At 44.1% G+C, this 19,066-nt stretch overlaps 2 protein-coding genes across 2 annotated transcripts in view; both read right to left on the bottom strand.

The window, feature by feature from the left end:
- Nucleotides 1-19,066, bottom strand: part of LOC125900970 (uncharacterized) — a 674,134-nt gene that overhangs the window by 227,529 nt on the left and 427,539 nt on the right. The window lies entirely within an intron of this gene.
- Nucleotides 2,033-6,801, bottom strand: LOC125900323 (uncharacterized). The gene is made up of 2 exons (XM_049595224.1): nucleotides 6,777-6,801; nucleotides 2,033-5,154 (listed from the first exon to the last, which is right to left on the bottom strand). Exons 1-2 carry the CDS (start codon nucleotides 6,799-6,801, stop codon nucleotides 2,063-2,065), a joined length of 3,117 nt encoding a protein of 1,038 aa, XP_049451181.1. The 3' UTR covers nucleotides 2,033-2,062.

Below are 19,066 nucleotides of genomic sequence, written 5' to 3'. Positions count from 1 at the left end.
CGTATACGACAGCATGTTCCAGTTCCTGCCAATATCCAGCAACTTCGCGCAGCCATTGAAGAGGAGTGGACCAACATTCCACAGGCCACAATCAACAACCTGATCAACTCTATGCGAAGGAGATGCATTGCACCCCCCCCCCAATAAAGCAAAACTGCACATTTCAGAGTGACCTTTTATTGTAGCCAGCCTAAGGCACACCTGTGCAATATTCATGCTGTCTAATCAGCATCTTGATATGCCACACCTGTGAGGTGGGATGGATTATCTTGGCAAAGGAGAAGTGCTCACTAACACAGATTTAGACAGATTTGTGAACAATATTTGTGAGGAAATGGTCTTTAGTGTGGATAGACAATGTTTTAGATCTTTGAGTTCAGCTCATGAAAAATGGGAGCAAAAACAAAAGTGGTGCGTTTATATTTTTGTTCAGTGTAGTTGCAAACCTTGTGTTTGCAAGAGAGTCTGTGATCAATTGCCCTCCCTTTAGTGGTTTGGGGCTATGGAGCAAGAGTCTGGGCCTCTGCTGTTCCAGGCCCAGCCAGAAAGAGGTGTGCAGTGCTATGCAGCTGTAGAGCAAGAGAGGGAAGGCTTGAAAGGAGCAGGACTTAGCTTAGAGTTTGGTGACATCACAGAGGGGCATGTCACTTTAACAGTACTGTCCAATCAAGTTGTGAGACTTGTGTCTCACTGAGGTGTGAGTTGAGACCTCCTGTGGAGATGGGTGTCACCTAGCTCTCTTTGTTTGAAGACAAAGAGCATGCAGAGGAAAAAGCCTTTAAATGTCCAGTGATGATTTTACCAAATGATAAATCATCTGTGGTCCTGTGAATCCCAACATCGTTTAGGCCTACACATAAATGTTTTGTTTGCCAACTGTTGTAGAGAGAGCTTAACACGTCCAATTCTTGTATTACCTTTAAGACCGAATTATAAATTAACAAGCTTCTCTCTGCGTGCTCGTTTGATGAAGAATTACAGGAGAGTAGATGACTTCAACTTAACTCTTCTTTATTTCTCAGATCGCGATGTACAGAGCTCTGGGTCTATTTCTTCTTGCCCTAACCAACAACATCAGCGAGTCAGGGCACGAAGTCTGACAACCTATCTCTTCCTGACCCAGTCTTTTAAGCGTATACAGTTATTTGTGACGCAAGCATTGCCATTGGTGTTGCTGGGGAGACCTCGTTCCTTTCTGCTGACTCCGTTCTTATCTGCTGCTCCAGCTCCCCTTTTCTCTGAAGCACATATAAGAACAGGAAACACAGCTGCCCACAAGGCCGCTGTGAGTGAGTCGCTTCTACTACACACCTTTCACGAGACGCTCTTTGTTTCCTTTCACCTGCACATTGTCACAAGGTCATGTCTGGTGCATCTGCTATCGAAAGGTCATCTCTGGTGCATCTACTGATATTTTCTACTCAAGCAGCCACGTTCCTCTGCACTTGTCCTCTTATTATGCAAACTAATACTTTATGCAACTGTTAGTACATTTATTGAACGCACACCCGTTCCTACTATTTACATTTTCCTTCACCCTATCAAATATTCAATATCCAACAGTTCCCCTTTTGACCTCGTTTACGAGGGCACTTCCCTGATAACAAATGTGCATTGCCCAATTATGCTTTTGTGTAAAAGTGAAGTTTAAACTCCCCCTTTCGTTCTCAAACACTTGAGATCGCAACATCTTCCTCCTCATCTCGGGGACCTCCTAATAATGCCTCAGTCTCAACTTGATACATTTGATAGGGCGGAGGAGCAGGTTGTTTCTTTTCTATGGCAGCTACAATTATTCTTTCACACAATGATCTGATACATGGGATGCAGCAGCATCCACACAATCCTAATAATGCATGGGATAACTATGCAAAAAGCAATCACACCAAAAGTACCCACATATTTCCATTTGTTACCCCGAAACTCCCCCATGGCTATTAAGCAGTTCAATCTCTCAGTCCCAGGCTATTATCTATCCGTTGTACTCCGACCAAAGCGTTGAATCAGAGGAGCTTAAAACCTTCTTACCAGTCCTGGTGCTGCCTTTCCGCAGGTGTTGATACTACAAACCTTCCTCCTCACACTGTCTCCTTGTCCTCACCGGGGACTCAGCTGCTGCACACTGGCTCCAATGATACCAGGTGTCGCCCTTTCCTCTCAACCTCACTGCGTGAGATGTCCTCTCCACCACTTTGTACGGTCCGGACCACCGGGGCTCGGACCACTTCCTTTTGAAAACTTTCAGGAGCACCCACTCAGAGGTAGGGGCCTCCAGCTCCTTGTTTTCCTCGCCCTCTCGGTGTCCTACCTGTTGTGAGAAAGCTGACACCAAAGCTTTTAGTTGGTCATAATATGGTTTATACTGCACAGGTATGTCACTTATCTCATTGCTAGCAATTCCAGCTCCCGGTCCCGGAAACTGGCGCCCTGTGTGCAGCTCAAAAGGAGTGAATCCTGTAGTTGTATTCACTGAGCTGCGAATTGACAGCAGTGCCAATGGCAGGCTGTCCACCCAGTTCATCTTTGTAGAGGTCATAATTTTGCCAATTTTTGCCTTGATGGACTGGTTCATTCTTTCCACCTTCCCCTGAGACTGAGGGTGATATACAGTTCCAAAAGCATGTTGGAGCCCCAACAGCTTCTCTACCCCTCTCAAGTCTTTGTTCTTAAAGTGAGTTCCATTGTCTGTGCGTATCCTGGCAGGGAACCCATGAAAGGAGATATAGTGGTTAATCAAAAACTTAACCACTGTCTTGGCATCTTCTGCCTTGGTGGGTATTGCCTCTGGCCAGCCAGTGTATGCATCCACCGCCACCAAGAGATAGCGATACCCACGGACTCTATCACCCATATCCGTATAGTCAATTATGATTTCTCTGCCAGGATACCTGGGGAGAGGAAATTTCCCCTCACGTGGTTTCATGGTGGGTCTCACATTATAGGTGGTACACACCTCACAGTCTCTTATATGTCTTTCTACCAATCCAGGTAGATGTGGATGCCACCAGTGAGTAAGATTTCTCAAAGTCTGTGTCTTTCCTACATGTGTGAGCCCATGGGCTTCTGCAATCAAGGTGGACGCTAGGCTAGGAGGCAACACAGGTCTCCCATCGGGAGCCCGCCATATTCCTTCTGTAGACAGTGCTCCTCTCTCCACCCAAAGCTGTCTGTCCTCTGGTGTTGCCTTTTCCTGTTCCTTCTTTATCATATTTACATCACATGGTGGTAACATATCATGAATCAGTTCAGTCTGTACCATCACGTATTGAGGAACATATCCAGCTGTTCTTTTGGCCGCCAAATCCGCGGCTTCATTACCTCTCGCTATCATAGAAGTACCTTTGTCATGGCCTTTACACTTCATGATAGCTACCTCTTTCGGTTTCTGCAATGCATTCAACAGCTGTCTCATTTCTTTCTCATGTTTAATAGGGGTGCCTGCTGCGGTAAGGAACCCCGCTCGGAGCCACTGAATCATTTCTACATGGATGGCTCCCACTACATAAGCTGAATCTGTATAAATATTTACAACTTTATTCTCTGCCCACTCTAACGCTGCGATCATTGCCTGCAGCTCTGCTACCTGTGCTGACTCTTTTCCTGTCACTCGCCCTACCTTCACTTCCTCAAACATCTCACCCTTTCTGCGTACCACTGCATAGGCTGCTTTCAGTCCTTCCTGTGGGTGTTTGAAGCAGCAACCGTCTGTAAATAATGTTTCCTGAGCATGCAGCAGTGGTTCAACGTATAACCCGTCTCTCACCTTTGTGTCTTTTTTAACTCTTTCCTCACATGTATGCGGCTCACCTTCTCTGATCCCTTCTGCCATGTTTATGCCGTCGTGTGTGTAAGTGATGTGTGGTGCACTCAAAATGCTGTCCAGTCTGTTTTGTCTGAGGGAAGTCATAGTGAATGCTGCAGAGTTCACGTATGCCACTATACTGTGTGTTGTTAATACTGTCAGTGCATGACCCATCACTATGTGTGCCACCTTTTGCAAAATCTTCGCCACTGCTGCATGTCGAGTACATGGTGGTTGTCTGTCCTCCATAGGGTCGAGAGTCACACTCACATACATCAGAACCTGTCTGCCTCCCCCTTTTTTCTGAAACAGGACTCCAGACACAGAGGAGGCCTTTTCAGAAACATCAAGAAAGAAAGGAAGTCTGTAGTCGGGGATTGCTAAGTCTGCAGCACTAGACAGTTCTTGTTTTAGACGAATGAATAGGGCCTCAGCGTCTGTCAACCAATTAAGTGGCGCTGAGAGGTTTCTCATTCCTTGCTCATTGACCATAGCCCGTAGAGGTTTGGTAAGTTCACAATAAGAAGGAATGTAGTGGCGACTGTAGCCTGTAAGACCGAGAAATGACAGCATGTCTTTAACAGTGTGTGGCTTGGGATGTGATAATATAGTGGACCTGTGTGACGCCGACATAGCCGTACCCTTGGCTGAAATCACTCTTCCTAAAAAAGAGACCTGCTGACGGCAACACTGTAGCTTGGTACGTGAGACCTTGAACCCGCAATCGGAGAGGCGCAGTAGGAGGGACCGGGTGGCTTCTAGGCAAGATGCAGGATCGGGAGCGGCAATCAGAATGTCATCTACATATTGTACAATTGCCACACCGTCTGGGAGTGACAAACCCATCAGTTGAGATTTCAACACCTGGTTAAAAATACCAGGGGAAAGTATGAACCCCTGTGGAAGACGACTGTATCGCAGGTGGGTAGAACCGTATGTAAAAGAGAAGATATCACGTAAGTGCGAGGCCAGCGGCAGGCAGAAAAAGGCGTTAGCTAGGTCGATACAAGAGAACCACTGATGTGAGGGAAGGAGTGCGGTGAGAGCCGTGTACGGATTAGGTACCGGAACTGTAGGGGTGCTAACCACAGCGTTAATACGTCTGAGATCATGTGCCATACGATATTTACCAGTACTTTGTTTTTCAACCGGGAGTATGGGAGTATTCCAACTGGAAGTGGAATGCTCCAATACTCCAGCGTCCAATAGTCCCTGAATTGTGTCTGTGAGGCCTGCCTCTGCCTGCGGTTTATGTTTATATGTGACGCAAGCATTGCCATTGGTGTTGCTGGGGAGACCTCGTTCCTTTCTGCTGACTCCGTTCTTATCTGCTGCTCCAGCTCCCCTTTTCTCTGAAACACATATAAGAACAGGAAACACAGCTGCCCACAAGGCTGCTGTGAGTGAGTCGCTTCTACTACACACCTTTCACGAGACGCTCTTTGTTTCCTTTCACCTGCACATTGTCACAAGGTCATGTCTGGTGCATCTGCTCTCGAAAGGTCATCTCTGGTGCATCTACTGATATTTTCTACTCAAGCAGCCACGTTCCTCTGCACTTGTCCTCTTATTATGCAAACTAATACTTTATGCAACTGTTAGTAGGAACGGGTGTGCGTTCAATAAATGTACTATTTACATTTTCCTTCACCCTATCAAATATTCAATATCCAACACAACTGATCTGGTAGATGCACCTGCTGGAGATGGATAGGGCCTAATACCTTACTTACATATACCATACAGAGAGATACACTGTTGGTATAGTGGGGGTTTGGGGGTCCTCCCCCAGAAATTTTTGGATGTGGTAGATGTGATTTCCTGCATTCTGGTGGGTTTAGGGGTAGCATTCTGGAGATGGGCAATACCTACATTCATTCAAAGCCACCCTGACTTGTAGGGCCTTCACAAGTGAACCTGCATTCAACTCAGAGTGACTGAACTAGTTAAAAGCAGAAACTAGGGTTTGCCTATGTGGCATATAGCCTATTACTTTATAGACACAAGACCCATTTTGGATTTAAAGCAAAATTCATGGTTAAAATGGTTGAATATATTTTGATTAAGATCTAACTAAAATATTATTTTGGGAATAATAATAAATTTTAATAATATATTTTGTGTATTATTAAATGCTGTGTCAATATTAATATGAATTTGTCTCTTGCATCTGTCATGAATCATGTCTCTAACTTGCCTTGTTTTACATCATTGTAGTGTGGTGACTACCGAATGACCTCATAAGTGCAATTCCAATCACATAATTTCAATGACATAAACAAACAATGGCTCAACTCTGCTTAATATGTCCATCAATGAGCATATGCTCAGTTAGCACCCAAAATGTATGACAGTGGAATTTTTTGCCAATCTACTGCTTGCTCTGCCCAGCTGCTTGAAAGGATGGCTGCTGTAGCAATAGGCTACTATTTTAATTTAGCTGCTAACATAAAGTACTCTTTGCTGCTAATTTAGCATTTTTGACATTTACAAAGCTCTCCCAATGCCTTTACATGCTCTCACAACACATATAAGACACTAAATGTAAAGTTTAAAAGCTAAGGACTAACTACTTCACAACACACATGCCAACATACCTGGAGGTGAGAAATGCAAGACTTTAAATAATTCTTCTTCCTCTTCTTACTAGCAGGAAGCCATCATTTGTCATTGTAGGTATTAGTAGCCTAATTATGTAGGGTGGCACCACCTACTGTGCAGAAGTGGAACAACTACCAGCAATTTTTTATTTTTTTTTTCGAGTGAGAAATTGTGTGGTGTGAGACCGTGTGAAATCAACCGATTGCGTGACTCTCACGACGAATGTGTGAGAGTTAGCAGCTATGGAACAAGAGGCTTTCTGGTTCAAACCCAGGGTGGAGATTTCGTACCCCGGGGTGGGGAAGCCCCTCTGTGTGGAGTTAGCATGTTCTAACTAACATGTTCAGCGAAGCCTACCTTACTGCCACCATACCCTCCATCTGGAAAATGGCTACCATATCCCTGTCCCCAAGAAGCCACGGCCCATTGAACTCAACCAGTACTGACTTGTTGCCCTAACATCCATAATCATGAAATGCCTGGAGAAGCAGCTGCTGAACACCATCCTGCCAGCTGTCAACCCACAACTGGACCCCCTCCAATTCGCCTACAAGGCTAAGAGGGGCACTAAGGATGCTGTAGCCTGCCTGCTTCACGTCTTCCTGCAGCACCTGGATTCCCCAGGCCACTTCGCCCGGATACTCTTCGTGGACTTCAGCTCTGCTTTTAACTGCATCCAGAGGCACCTGATGATCCAGAAGCTGCCCCACCTCAACATCTCCACCCAACTGATTCGACTCATCCACAACTTCCTCACCAACAGGCAACAAGTAGTACGGCTGGGGTCAACCACATCTCCTCCCCTCACCATCAACACCAGAGCACCGCAGGCCTGCGTGCTAAGTCCTTTCCTGTACATCCCCTGTTATATAATGTATAATCTCTGCTGACTTGATTTGATCAGTCTGCCCCTCCCCTGGCCCAGACATCACGGCTGCAACCCCCCTCATCCTCACCTTCACCTTCCCCCTCACCTACACTCCTGGCACACTGCTTCGCGCCTCCCCCACTCCCGCTCCCCCAGACATCTCACCACCCCCCACCCCTCCACCCACCTCATCACCTCCACCCCCAGCACACAGCCCCCCTGCTCCAGCTTGTCCTTCACTACCTGTCAGGTGAGAGATCAGCTGAGGAAGATAAAGACGAGGAAGGCTGCAGGTCCAGACGGCATCAGCTCCAGGTTCCTGCACAGACCAACTGTGCGGGATAGTTGAAACCATCTTCAACCTGAGTCTGAGGCTGGGGGGAGTACCACACCTGTGGAAGACATCCTGCGTGGTACCGGTGCCCAAGACTCTGCGCCCCAAGGACTTCAGCAGCTTCAGACCGGTGGCATTAACATCACACCTCATGAAGACTCTGGAGCGCCTGGTCCTGTCTTGTCTCCGTCCTGCAGTAGGCCCTTCAATGGACCCGCTGTAGTTTGCCTACCAGCCTGGCATTGGGGTGGACGACGCTGTCATCTTCCTCCTGCATAGAGCTCTTTCTCACCTGGAGAAGCCCGGAAGCTCTGTGAGAATCATGTTCTTTGATTTCTCCAGCGCTTTCAACACCATACAGCCTGCACTTCTGAAGGACAAATTGGGGCACGTGGCTAATCACCTCACATCCTGGATCCTGGACTACCTCACGGACTAGCCGCAGTATGTCAGGGCCCAGGATTGTGTATCGGACTTGGTTGTCTGCAGTACGGTGTCTGAGGAACCACCTTCAGATCAACACGGGTAAAACCAAAGAGCTGATGGTGGATTTCCACAGGCGCAGACTCCTCCCCCCAACACCGGTGAACATCCAGGGAAAGGACATTGAGATGGTGACATCTTATAAATACCTGGGTGTTCATCTTAACAATAAACTGGACTGGACTAATCACATAAAAGCACTGTACAGGAAAGGCCAAAGCAGACTCTACCTGCTGAGGCGGCTCAGGTCTTTTGGAGTGCAGGGAGTGCTCCTGAAGACCTTCTTTGACACTGTGGTGGCATCAGCCATCTTTTACTGAGTGGTCTGCTGGGGCAGCAGCATCTCGGCTGCAGATAGGAAGAGACTGGACAAGCTGAGCAAGAAGGCCAGCTCTGTCCTGGGATGCTCTCTGGACTCTGTGCAGGTGGTGGGAGAAAGTCATCTCTGAGGACTAATGACTCCCATCCTCTGCAGGAGGAGATAAAAGCTCTGGAGAGCTCCTTCAGTGATAGACTGATTCATCCAAAGTGTGTGAAGGAATGCTATTGCAGGTCCTTCCTGCCTGCTGCTGTCAGGCTACATAACCAGCACTGCTCACAGTAAACTGCACCATGGACACTTTACTGACACTATGGACACTTTATGGACACCACAGCTGTCTGCTGTTTTGCACATACAATCACTTGCACTAGATGTGCTCCCTTTATCCACTGCTCATTTTCATTCACTGCTGCTCATCATCATTATTATTATTATTATTATTATTATTATTATTAATGTTATTTATTGCCGTTTCTTGTATTTTTGTACTTATTTTGCATGCCTAGTTTTTTTAAGTTTTAAGTTTTTAAGTTTAAATTTGAAATCTTTAATCTGACTCTTTCCCCTTGACTGAACACTGGAATTTCTCAATTATGGGATCAATAAAGGTGTATCTTTTCTTATCTTATCTTATCTTATAATCGCTTTTGTCTTGAAGCTAAAATGTGCAGACATCTAGGGTAAACTTCATTTTATTTCTTAATTGAATGTCTTGTAATACCATTATTGCTGTAAGGAACTGTCTCTTTAACTTTTCTGTATCACATACATTACCATCGTTGGTATTTACAATTGTAATTTCTCTAAGTACTCCATATATTTTCTTATTGCCGCATTAACTGATGGTTTATTTCATGGTCGCTGAGGTAATATGTATTTATGTATTTATATGTTGATAAATCTCACACTTTGTATTGTCGTACAAGCACTTTGCTCTGGTTGTAGGTTTTGACAGTTTACTCTTGTATTTTATGAACCTGCTACTGTTGATTGTATATTTTGCTACATTTGTCTTTGTTAGTCATGGTGCACTTTAGGTCTGTTTGTCTTATTGTGTTGATTGTTTTAATGTTTTTTTAAGGACTACAGGTGGAAATTAGCTTCTCTGCTAAATCTGGTGCACACATCTTTTATTCTTATGAATGGGTTATGGAAGTGTATATTGTCCTTTATAAACTAAAAAAAACTAAACTACACACTCTACACCAACGACAGCATCAGTCCATCACCCACCACAAAATACTTAAAATACTCCGATGACACAGCCATCCTCGCCCTACTCACAGACAACAACTCCATCATTAACTACCACACCACAGCCACACACTTCACTCTGGTGTGAGGACAACTACCTGGACCTCAACGTCAACAAAACAAAAGAGCTGATAGTCAGTCCCCCTTCACCACAGCACCCCATTGTCATCCATAACCAAACAGTTGAAACAGTGGACAGTTTTAAATACCTCGGAGTAACATTAGATAACACACTCACCTTTGATCAGCACATCATGGACATTCAGAAAAGAAGCCACCAAAGACTGTCAATCATCTACAAACTCAAAGGTCTTTATGATGCTACACATCTACTACTGCTACTGGACCAAAGCATCATTCAGCCAATTCTACTGAACTGTTCCAAATGCTTTTTCAACATACTCTCTGTCATGAACCGAACCAAGCTTTCCAAAGTAACCAACACTGCTGCAAAAATAATAGGTCTCCCCACACCCAACCTCACTGAACTCAACAATAGGGCCATTACATGCATCTCAATTGCAATAGAACAGGCCTCCACACACCCACTCAATGAACATTTAGCCCCACTGCCCCCAGGGCAAAAGGAACAGGACTCTGAGGTGCAGGAGGGCCCGTTTTGGAAGAAGCCTGATCCCTTCAGTTATCACGGCCCTTAACAGCAGAACCCGCTGAGTCTAATAACTGTTTGTGTGTCATAGTATTGTTCTTGCTGTGTCTATCTATTGTCTATCCGTTGTTCCGAGTGTAATAACTGTTAAAGTGTGTGTCGTAGTATTGTTTTTGCTGCGTCTATCTATTCAGTTTTATTGTTGGGTTCTCAGGACTTCGTACTTGTCAGTGTTGCTGTTGTTGTTATTTCAATTCAATTTCAATTTCAATTTTATTTATAAAGCCCAATATCACAAATCACAATTTGCCTCACAGGGCTTTACAGCATACGACATCCCTCTGTCCTTATGACCCTCACAGCAGATAAGGAAAAACTCCCCAAAAAAAACCCTTTAACGGGGAAAAAAAATGGTAGAAACCTCAGGAAGAGCAACTGAGGAGGGATCCCTCTTCCAGGATGGACAGACGTGCAATAGATGTTGTACAGAACAGATCAGCATACCAAATTAACAGTAATCCACATGACACAATGAGACACAGAGAGAGAGAGAGAGAGAGAGAGATCCAGGTAATGACAGTAGCTTACAACAATATTATTGAAAGTAATAATATTATAGTTATAGTTCTGGCTACTGCGGTACAATATGTTGAAAGTATGTATTAATATCTAGCAGTATACATGTGTGACAATAGTCATATGTGTATAATAACAGTAGAAGTATGACTAATGACTAATGATGGCAGCAGCAGCAAGAGGCACCTGGCAGGACCACGGCAGCAGCACAACCACACACGTCACGCTGTCCAGGCACCACTGCGATATGAGTTAATCTGAGAGACAGTGGAGCACAAATGCTCCAGAGAAGAAGCTGAGTTAGTGACATCCAGAATAGCTGAGTTAGCAAGATGCAGTAATAGAATACGAGAGAGAGAGAGAGAGAGAGAGAGAGAGAGAAGGTGCCCGGTGTATTATAGGGGGGTCCTCCGGCAGACTAGGCCTAAGTCAGCCTAACTAGGGGCTGGTACAGGGCAAGCCTGAGCCAGCCCTAACTATAAGCTTTATCAAAGAGGAAAGTCTTAAGTCTAGTCTTAAATGTGGAGATGGTGTCTGCCTCCCGGACCGTAGCAGGAAGATGATTCCACAGGAGAGGAGCCTGATAGCTAAAGGCTCTGGCTCTTGATCTACTTTTGGAGACTTTAGGGACCACGAGTAACCCTGCGTTCTCGGAGCGCAGTGTTCTGGTGGGAAAATATGGCACTATGAGCTCTCTAAGATATGACGGAGCTTGACCATTTAGAGCTTTATAAGTTAACAGTAGGATTTTAAATTCAATTCTGGATTTTACAGGGAGCCAGTGCAGAGAAGCTAAAACAGGAGAAATATGATCTCGTTTCTTAGTTCCTGTTAGTACACGTGCTGCTGCATTCTGAATTAGCTGGAGAGTTTTTAAGGACTTACTAGAGCTACCTGATAATAGAGAGTTACAGTAATCCAGCCTTGAGGTAACAAAAGCGTGGACCAATTTTTCTGCATCTTTTCGGGTCAGGATAGACCTAATTTTCGCAATATTACGCAGATGAAAAAAATGCAGTCCATGAGGTTTGTTTTAAATGAGAATTAAAAAACAAATCTTGATCAAATATTACTCCGAGGTTTCTTACGGTAGTGCTAGAGGCCAGAGCAATGCCATCTAGAGAAACTATGTCATCAGATAAAGAGTCTCTGAGTTGTTTGGGGCCAAGAACAATAACTTCAGTTTTGTCTGAATTTAACATCAGGAAATTGGTGCTCATCCAAGTTTTTATGTCTTTAAGGCAGTTATGGAGTTTAGTTAAGTTTAGTTATGGTTGTTGTGTCAAACAAGTACACTGCTGTGAGAGAGAATTTCCCTTTGGGGACAATAAAAGTCAAATCCTTCCCGTGTCAGTGTGGATTTTCTCCAGGTGCTGTGACTTCCTCTCACAGTCCAAAGACATGCAGGTTAAGTTCTGTCTCTAAATTAGCTGTAGGTGTGAATGTGAGCGTGAGTGGTTGTGCTGTCTCTGTGTCAGCCCTGTGATAGCCCTGTGTGAAACACCTGTCCAGGATGTACCCCGCCTCCTGCCCAAAGTCAGCTGGGATAGGCTCCAGCCCCCCCACAACCCCTAACAGGATAAGTGGTTATGGAAAATTAATGAATGAGTGAAATTTGACTCAGTAATAACTGTCAAGTTTCATAGTTGATTCAGTTATTTTCACCCATTATTAAACTAGCGGCTAGCACATGCTTTTTTCCCTCTATTCATAGTTTTTCAAATTACATGTAACATCAAAGTTGCAAGCAGCGTTGGGCAGGACCTCCGACTCCCGCCGTTTCGACCTGCAGCTCCCGTAGACAGTTATAGACAAAAGTGTTAGACGATTTTAGACCCCTCTCCACTCTAGCTCACAGCTGACAATTTCTCCACATTTGCTCATGTTATTTTCAGAGCCACTAGCTCACTTCCTTTTGGATTTAGGTCACGGGTGTCAGCACGTGTTTTGTAGGTCTTCATGAGAAGAACAAGCCAGTTTTGGTTTAATCTTTCTACAACATTCCTACAGGCCGCAGTGGCCATTTTAGTGTGTCTAGGTGGCGCTAGAGAGCCCATTGTGGTACTTAATTTTTTCATTTTATCAAATTTTTCGCCAGTCCTGACATGCGTGCCAATTTTGATGAGTTTTTGAGCATGTTTAGGGGGTCAAATTTTGGGTTTTTTTGCACACCAATGGGGCCTCATGTCATGCAGTAGGTGTCCTTTTTTCCTTTTCGCCCCTGCCCTTCAAACATCGTGAGTCTGTCACTGAGAGTGAGAGACAAGTTGGAGCGCAGTCAGATGGAGATGGCTTTCGAAGGTGAAATCTTACTTTGAAAGGGCAAATAGCTTACTTCTTGTTGTATTTAGGTCAGGGGTGTCAACACATGATTTGTAGGTCCCGAAGAGACAAACAAGCCAGTTTTGGTTTGATCTTTCTACAACAATCCTATGGGCCGCAGCCGCCATTTTAGTGGGACTAGGTGGCGCTAGAGAGCCTATTTTGGCACTTTTGGCATTGATTTTTTGCCAGTCCTGACATGCTTGCCAGTCTTTGAGCATGTTTAAGGGGTCAAATTGCGGTTCAAAGAGAAGGTGGGAGAAAGAATAAAAGAATAATAATAAACGTACCAAAAACAATAGGGATTTCAGCCTTTAGCCAAGGTCCCTAATTAAAGCTGCAAGCAGCGATAAACGGGCCCTCGCACCTTCACACAACTGAGGGGGGCTGGCAGGATGCCTTCTCCCACGTCAGTTTGTTTCTGTTAAAGTTAGACATCGCATGCAGGAGGGACTTGACATATCCTTGACACAGTGCTGGAATCACATATTTCACATTTTGTATCACTTCCTGTTTCCACTTGAGGGAGTTGGAGAACATACTAATTATACATCCTGTTTTTCACATCAAATATACACCACAGCATTTAACTTTCAGATAAATCAAAAGGTAAATGTTTGATGAGACCTACTTCCTGTCGCCACTAGGTGGCACATGAGTATCAGGAAATATGGTCATATAAATGTTTTCAGGGCAGGACTAATATGAATCATCTGAAGTTTGATGGAAATTGGACCATTTACGCCAAAGTTATAGCAATTTCCTGTTTCATGGCGAGACATCAAAATTAAACCCTCTGCAGCACACGTAGACACCAATGATATGTCACGTTTGTGAACATCAAATATAGACCACAGCATTGAAATTTCAGGTTAATCCAAAGATAAGTGTCTGATAAGAAGTACTTCCTTTCGACACTAGGTGGCGCTATGATTATCAGGCAATATGGTAATGAAAATGTGTTCAGGGCGGGACTAATATGAATCATGTGAAGTTTGGTGGAGATTGGACCATTTATGCCAGAGCTACAGCAATTTCGTTTTTCATGGCGAGACCTCAAGATTCAATGCTCAGCAGCGGGCGCGCCATTCAACATTGGGCAAGTCCTGTGATAACTTTTGGTCACAACATAGTCACGCTTACAATACGCCAAGTTTGGAGCCAATCTGATTAAATCTGTAGGACAAGTTCGTTAATTTATAAGTCCTGGAAATGGGCAAAAATGCACAAAAGTGGCACAAGTAAATTCAAAATGGCGGACTTCCTGTTGGGTTTGGAGCATGGCTCCAAGAGGCTTTTTTTTTCACAACAGTGTTACAGGTGCCTACCAAGTTTCATACGTGCAGGTCAAACTAGCTTTGGGGGCTGCTTAATTGAAATATTCTAGGGGGCGCTGTTGAGCCATCTTGGTGCATCAAAGCACAAAAATCACATCAGACAACAGGACTTGTGACCTGTGATGTGTATTACACGTTTGGTGAGTTTTCAAGCATCCCTTGTCCCTTCAAAACAACATCGTGTTTGATGGCGAACAAGGTGGCGCCACGGTGACAGCGTTTGATGAAAACTCAAAAGCTTTATTTTTAAGCATCATCAAGGTCGAAGGACTTAGACCAGCAAGTTTGAGGTGGGTCTGATTAACCTGCTAGAAGCGGGACATCTAAGAATGTATAAAGTAACTTTCTGTTGCCAGAAGGTGGCGCTATGGCGGTGATTCAGAATTCCTCTGTAGATGTGTTCAGAGCTGGACTGTCATCCTATGTGTGAAGTTTTGGCAAGATATTCCCATGTGGAGTCAAGTTACAGCAACGTTTATCATCACGGCGAAACATCAAAGTTCGCCGCCAGGCCGTGGCCACGCCCTTCGACAACAATTCACAGTTTCCACAATAAAGCGTCATCAACGTCTTATGACTTTTTTCACCAAGTTTGAAGTGGATCTGGTCAAGTCTGTAAGAGATGTACATTAAAGTATAAAACATGACATTTCCCGTTGCCAGTAGGGGGTGCTATGTTTATCTCTAATTATTGACATGTAGATATGTTCAGGGCGGGACTGGCATCAATTCTGTGAAGTTTGGGCAAGATTGGACGATGTATGCTGGAGTTATAAACTACTTCCTGTTTAGTGGCGAGACCCCTAACTTTGACGCCATCCCACGGTCACACGCATTGACGAAAACTCAAGCTTTTGATAACTTTTCATCTTCAAGGTCTTGGGGTGGGACAGACCAAGCTTTGAAGTCGATCGGATGAAATCTCTGGGACCAGTTCGTTCATTTATGACCCCTGGAAATGGCCAAAAATGTATCAAAATTGCACAGTAAATTCAAAATGGCTGACTTCCTTTTGGGTTTAGAGCATGCCTCCAAGAGGCTTTTTGTACGTCTCTGAGCGTTACATAAGCCTGCCGAGTTTCATACATGTAGGTTAAATTAGCTTCAGGGGCTGTTTCCTCAAACTTTTGTAGGGGGCGCTACTGAGCCATTTTTTGGAACCCGTGCACGAGACCCTTAAAATGTCAAATTTTTCACCACTTCTGAGGTGTGTGCAAAGTTTCATGAGTTTTCGGGTATGTTAAGCCTCCCAAAAAGGCAATTCATTTGGAGGAAGAATAATAATAATAAAAAATCCTTGCATTTCAATAGGGTCCTCGCACCACTAATAATAAATGGAGCAGTTTCAATAGGGCCTTCGCTGGCCTTCAGTGGTGTTCGGGACCTAATAATCATTCGAAAAACAATAGGGACCTCACAGGTCTCCTGCTCGGGCCCTAATTAAAGCTGCAAGCAGATGTGATCAGGCCCTCGCTCCCCCATGTAACCGCGGGGGCCTGAGGCACATGGGGGCTGTAGCGCGAAGCGAGAAGGGAGAAAAAACCTGGCAGGAGCGAAAAAAATGCAATGTGTCGTTCATCCACCAGGTGGCGCTACAAGCGTAACCAGATGTGGGCAGGTGCGTTCATGGGTGGACCGTCATCACACGTGAAGTTTCGTGCAAATCGAACAATGTCAATGTATAATAGGGCATTTCCTGTTTCCACAAGGGGGCGGCATGAGCGTAACCAGATGTGGCCAGGTGCATTCAGGGATGGACCCTCATCACACGTGAAATTTCGAGCAAATCAGACAATGCATGAAGGTTTTATATCAAGTTGATGTTCCACGGCGAAGGATGAAAAGTCGCCACTGCCGCCGCCACCTGCAACATGACAGGACATGTGTGTGACTGTGGAGATTCATCAACTTTATCATCATGTGACCACAAAATTAAGTTGATTAGGTCAGGAGCTTGAGGCTGGTGTTTGCAAGTGTAAAAGATGGCATTTCCTGTTTCCTCAAGGGGGCGCCATGAGCGAGATTGCCGACAAGCTTATGGAGGCGTTGAGGGCGGGGCTCTTATCATGTACAGAAATTTTGAAGCAATTTGGATGAATTATGTGGGAGAGAGAGCTGCTTGACTATGTATGGCAATGGATCAAAAATCGCAGCGCCATAGCAGCCACGCCCTTTGACCTACAGACATGCAGAGCACAACTTTTGATCAGCATGGTGTCTGGATGATTTGTAAAAAAATTTGAAGTCCATTGGATGAAATCCCTAGGACTAGTTCGTTAAAATACAACATGTGGAAATCATGCCAAAATGACAAGTCAAAATCAAAATGGCCGACTTCCTGTTTGGAGTAGACCATTGGTGCCAGTGACCTTTATGTGCGTCTGGGCAACATACACATGTGTACCAATTTTCATGTTCCAACTCCAGAAAAAAAACCCTATGGGGAGGAGTGTTTGAAAATTTCAAGGGGGCGCTATCAAGGGGGCATTTTGTCCCCCACATGGGTGACGCCCCTATCAGATGCAAGAGCTCACCATTCTTGACCTGTGTATCAATTTTCATGAGGAGATGAGGTCGCTGAAGCCATCAAACACAGAAACGTATTTGGTGGCGAGGGATCGATAGTCGCCACGGTGCCACATGGACACCATTAGACGTATCTTCACAGCGTTCATAAGGTAGCTTCACCAACTTGTTCTGCATGCATTAGAAGTGGAATGAAGTTGATACGGTAAAGTTTGTGGCAAATATAGCGAATTTCGGATCCGGCCGGACGAATGTGGAAATTTAGAAGCATTTTGAAATTTGGGAAAGGGGCAAAATTTGGACACAAAATGTTGGAATAATAATCATAATAATAACAATAATAATAATAATAATAATAATAATAATAATAATAAACAGCGTGATTACAATAGGGTCCACGGACGACTTCGTCGTTGCTCGGGCCCTAATAAACAGCGCGATTACAATAGGGTCCTCACGGACGACTTCGTCGTCGCTCGGGCCATAATAACAATAATAATAATAATAAAAAGCGTGATTTCAATAGGGTCCTACGGACGACTTGCAGTCTTCGCTCGGACGCTAATAATAAAAATAATAAATAATAATAATAATAAACAGCGCGATTTCAATAGGGTCCTATGCGGACGACTTGCAGTTGTCGCTCAGGACCTAATCATAATAAATAATAATAAACAGCGCGATTTCAATAAGGTCCTACGCGGATGACTTGCAGTCGTCACTTGGGACCTAATAATAATAGTAATAAACAGCGAGATTTCAATAAGGTCCTATGCGGACGAGTTCTAGTTGTCGCTCAGGCCCTAATAATAATGATAATGATAAATAATAATAATAATAATAATAAGCAGCGCGATTTCAATAGGGTCCACGGACGACTTCGTCGTTGCTCGGGCCCTAATAAACAGCGTGATTACAATAGGGTCCTCACGGACGACTTCGTCGTCGCTCGGGCCATAATAATAATAATAATAATAATAAACAGCGTGATTTCAATAGCGTCCTACGGACGACTTGCAGTCTTCGCTCGGATGCTAATAATAAAAATAATAAATAATAATAATAATAATAAACAGCGTGATTTCAATAGGGTCCTATGCGGACGACTTGCAGTTGTCGCTCAGGACCTAATCATAATAAATAATAATAAACAGCGCGATTTCAATAAGGTCCTACGCGGATGACTTGCAGTCGTCACTTGGGACCTAATAATAATAGTAATAAACAGCGAGATTTCAATAAGGTCCTATGCGGACGAGTTCTAGTTGTCGCTCAGGCCCTAATAATAATGATAATGATAAATAATAATAATAATAATAATAATAATAATAATAATAAGCAGCGCAATTTCAATAGGGTCCTACGGACGACTTGTAGTTGTCGCTCGGACCCTAATGAACATACCAGAAACAATACAGACTTTGTCTTTCCGCAGAGGTCCCTAATTACTATTTTTCTTGGGCACCAGTGGTTTACGTCCCTGCGTTTCCCAACAGAACAGCACGGTTAAATGTCAGCCTGCATGCACTTTTTTCAGCCGAACATTGTTGAAACAGAGCCGCTAATGTTTTCTTCAGTGAGAAGTTAGCAGAGTGAGATGCCCGGCTAGGCAGATACATTGTGTTTTATCTCATAAAGTCATTATTTACATACGGAGCGTGCTTTGTGTATTTGTTCCATAACCAAAAATATTTCCACATTTATTTATTCCCCATTTACTCCAATACCATTATCCTCATCATCTTTTACTCTTTTGAGTTTGGGCATATTTTTGAAAATTAATTTATATTGGTATATTTTTGAGACTGAATCAATATGTGTCAAGTTTTAAGAGATTGTCCATGGAGATATTGGAAATTGGGTCCAAAAATGAAGATCTTTAGAAAAACAACATACTGACAGTTTTACTATTATTATTATCTTCCCTCAGTTATCCCTCAGATTATTTAAAGGGCTCTAGGAGAGGGACTATCCTCTGGGGAGCATGAATGTATACATACACCCTGCATTACATGGTGGTGGCAGCACAGT

This window comes from Epinephelus fuscoguttatus, linkage group LG14 (genome assembly GCF_011397635.1).
Source record: "Epinephelus fuscoguttatus linkage group LG14, E.fuscoguttatus.final_Chr_v1".
Classification (NCBI taxonomy): Eukaryota; Metazoa; Chordata; class Actinopteri; order Perciformes; family Serranidae; genus Epinephelus; species Epinephelus fuscoguttatus.
The sequence above is the reverse complement of the archived record's forward strand: the minus strand, read 5'-3'. Positions and strand labels throughout refer to the sequence as shown.

Coding starts and splice junctions, on each gene's coding strand:
- LOC125900323 (XM_049595224.1), bottom strand. CDS start 6,801: ATGGTAGCCATTTTCCAGATGGAGG. Junction 5,155..6,776: donor AGCCATTTTCCAGATGGAGG/GTATGGTGGCAG, acceptor TATGTGTTTCAG/AGAAAAGGGGAGCTGGAGCA.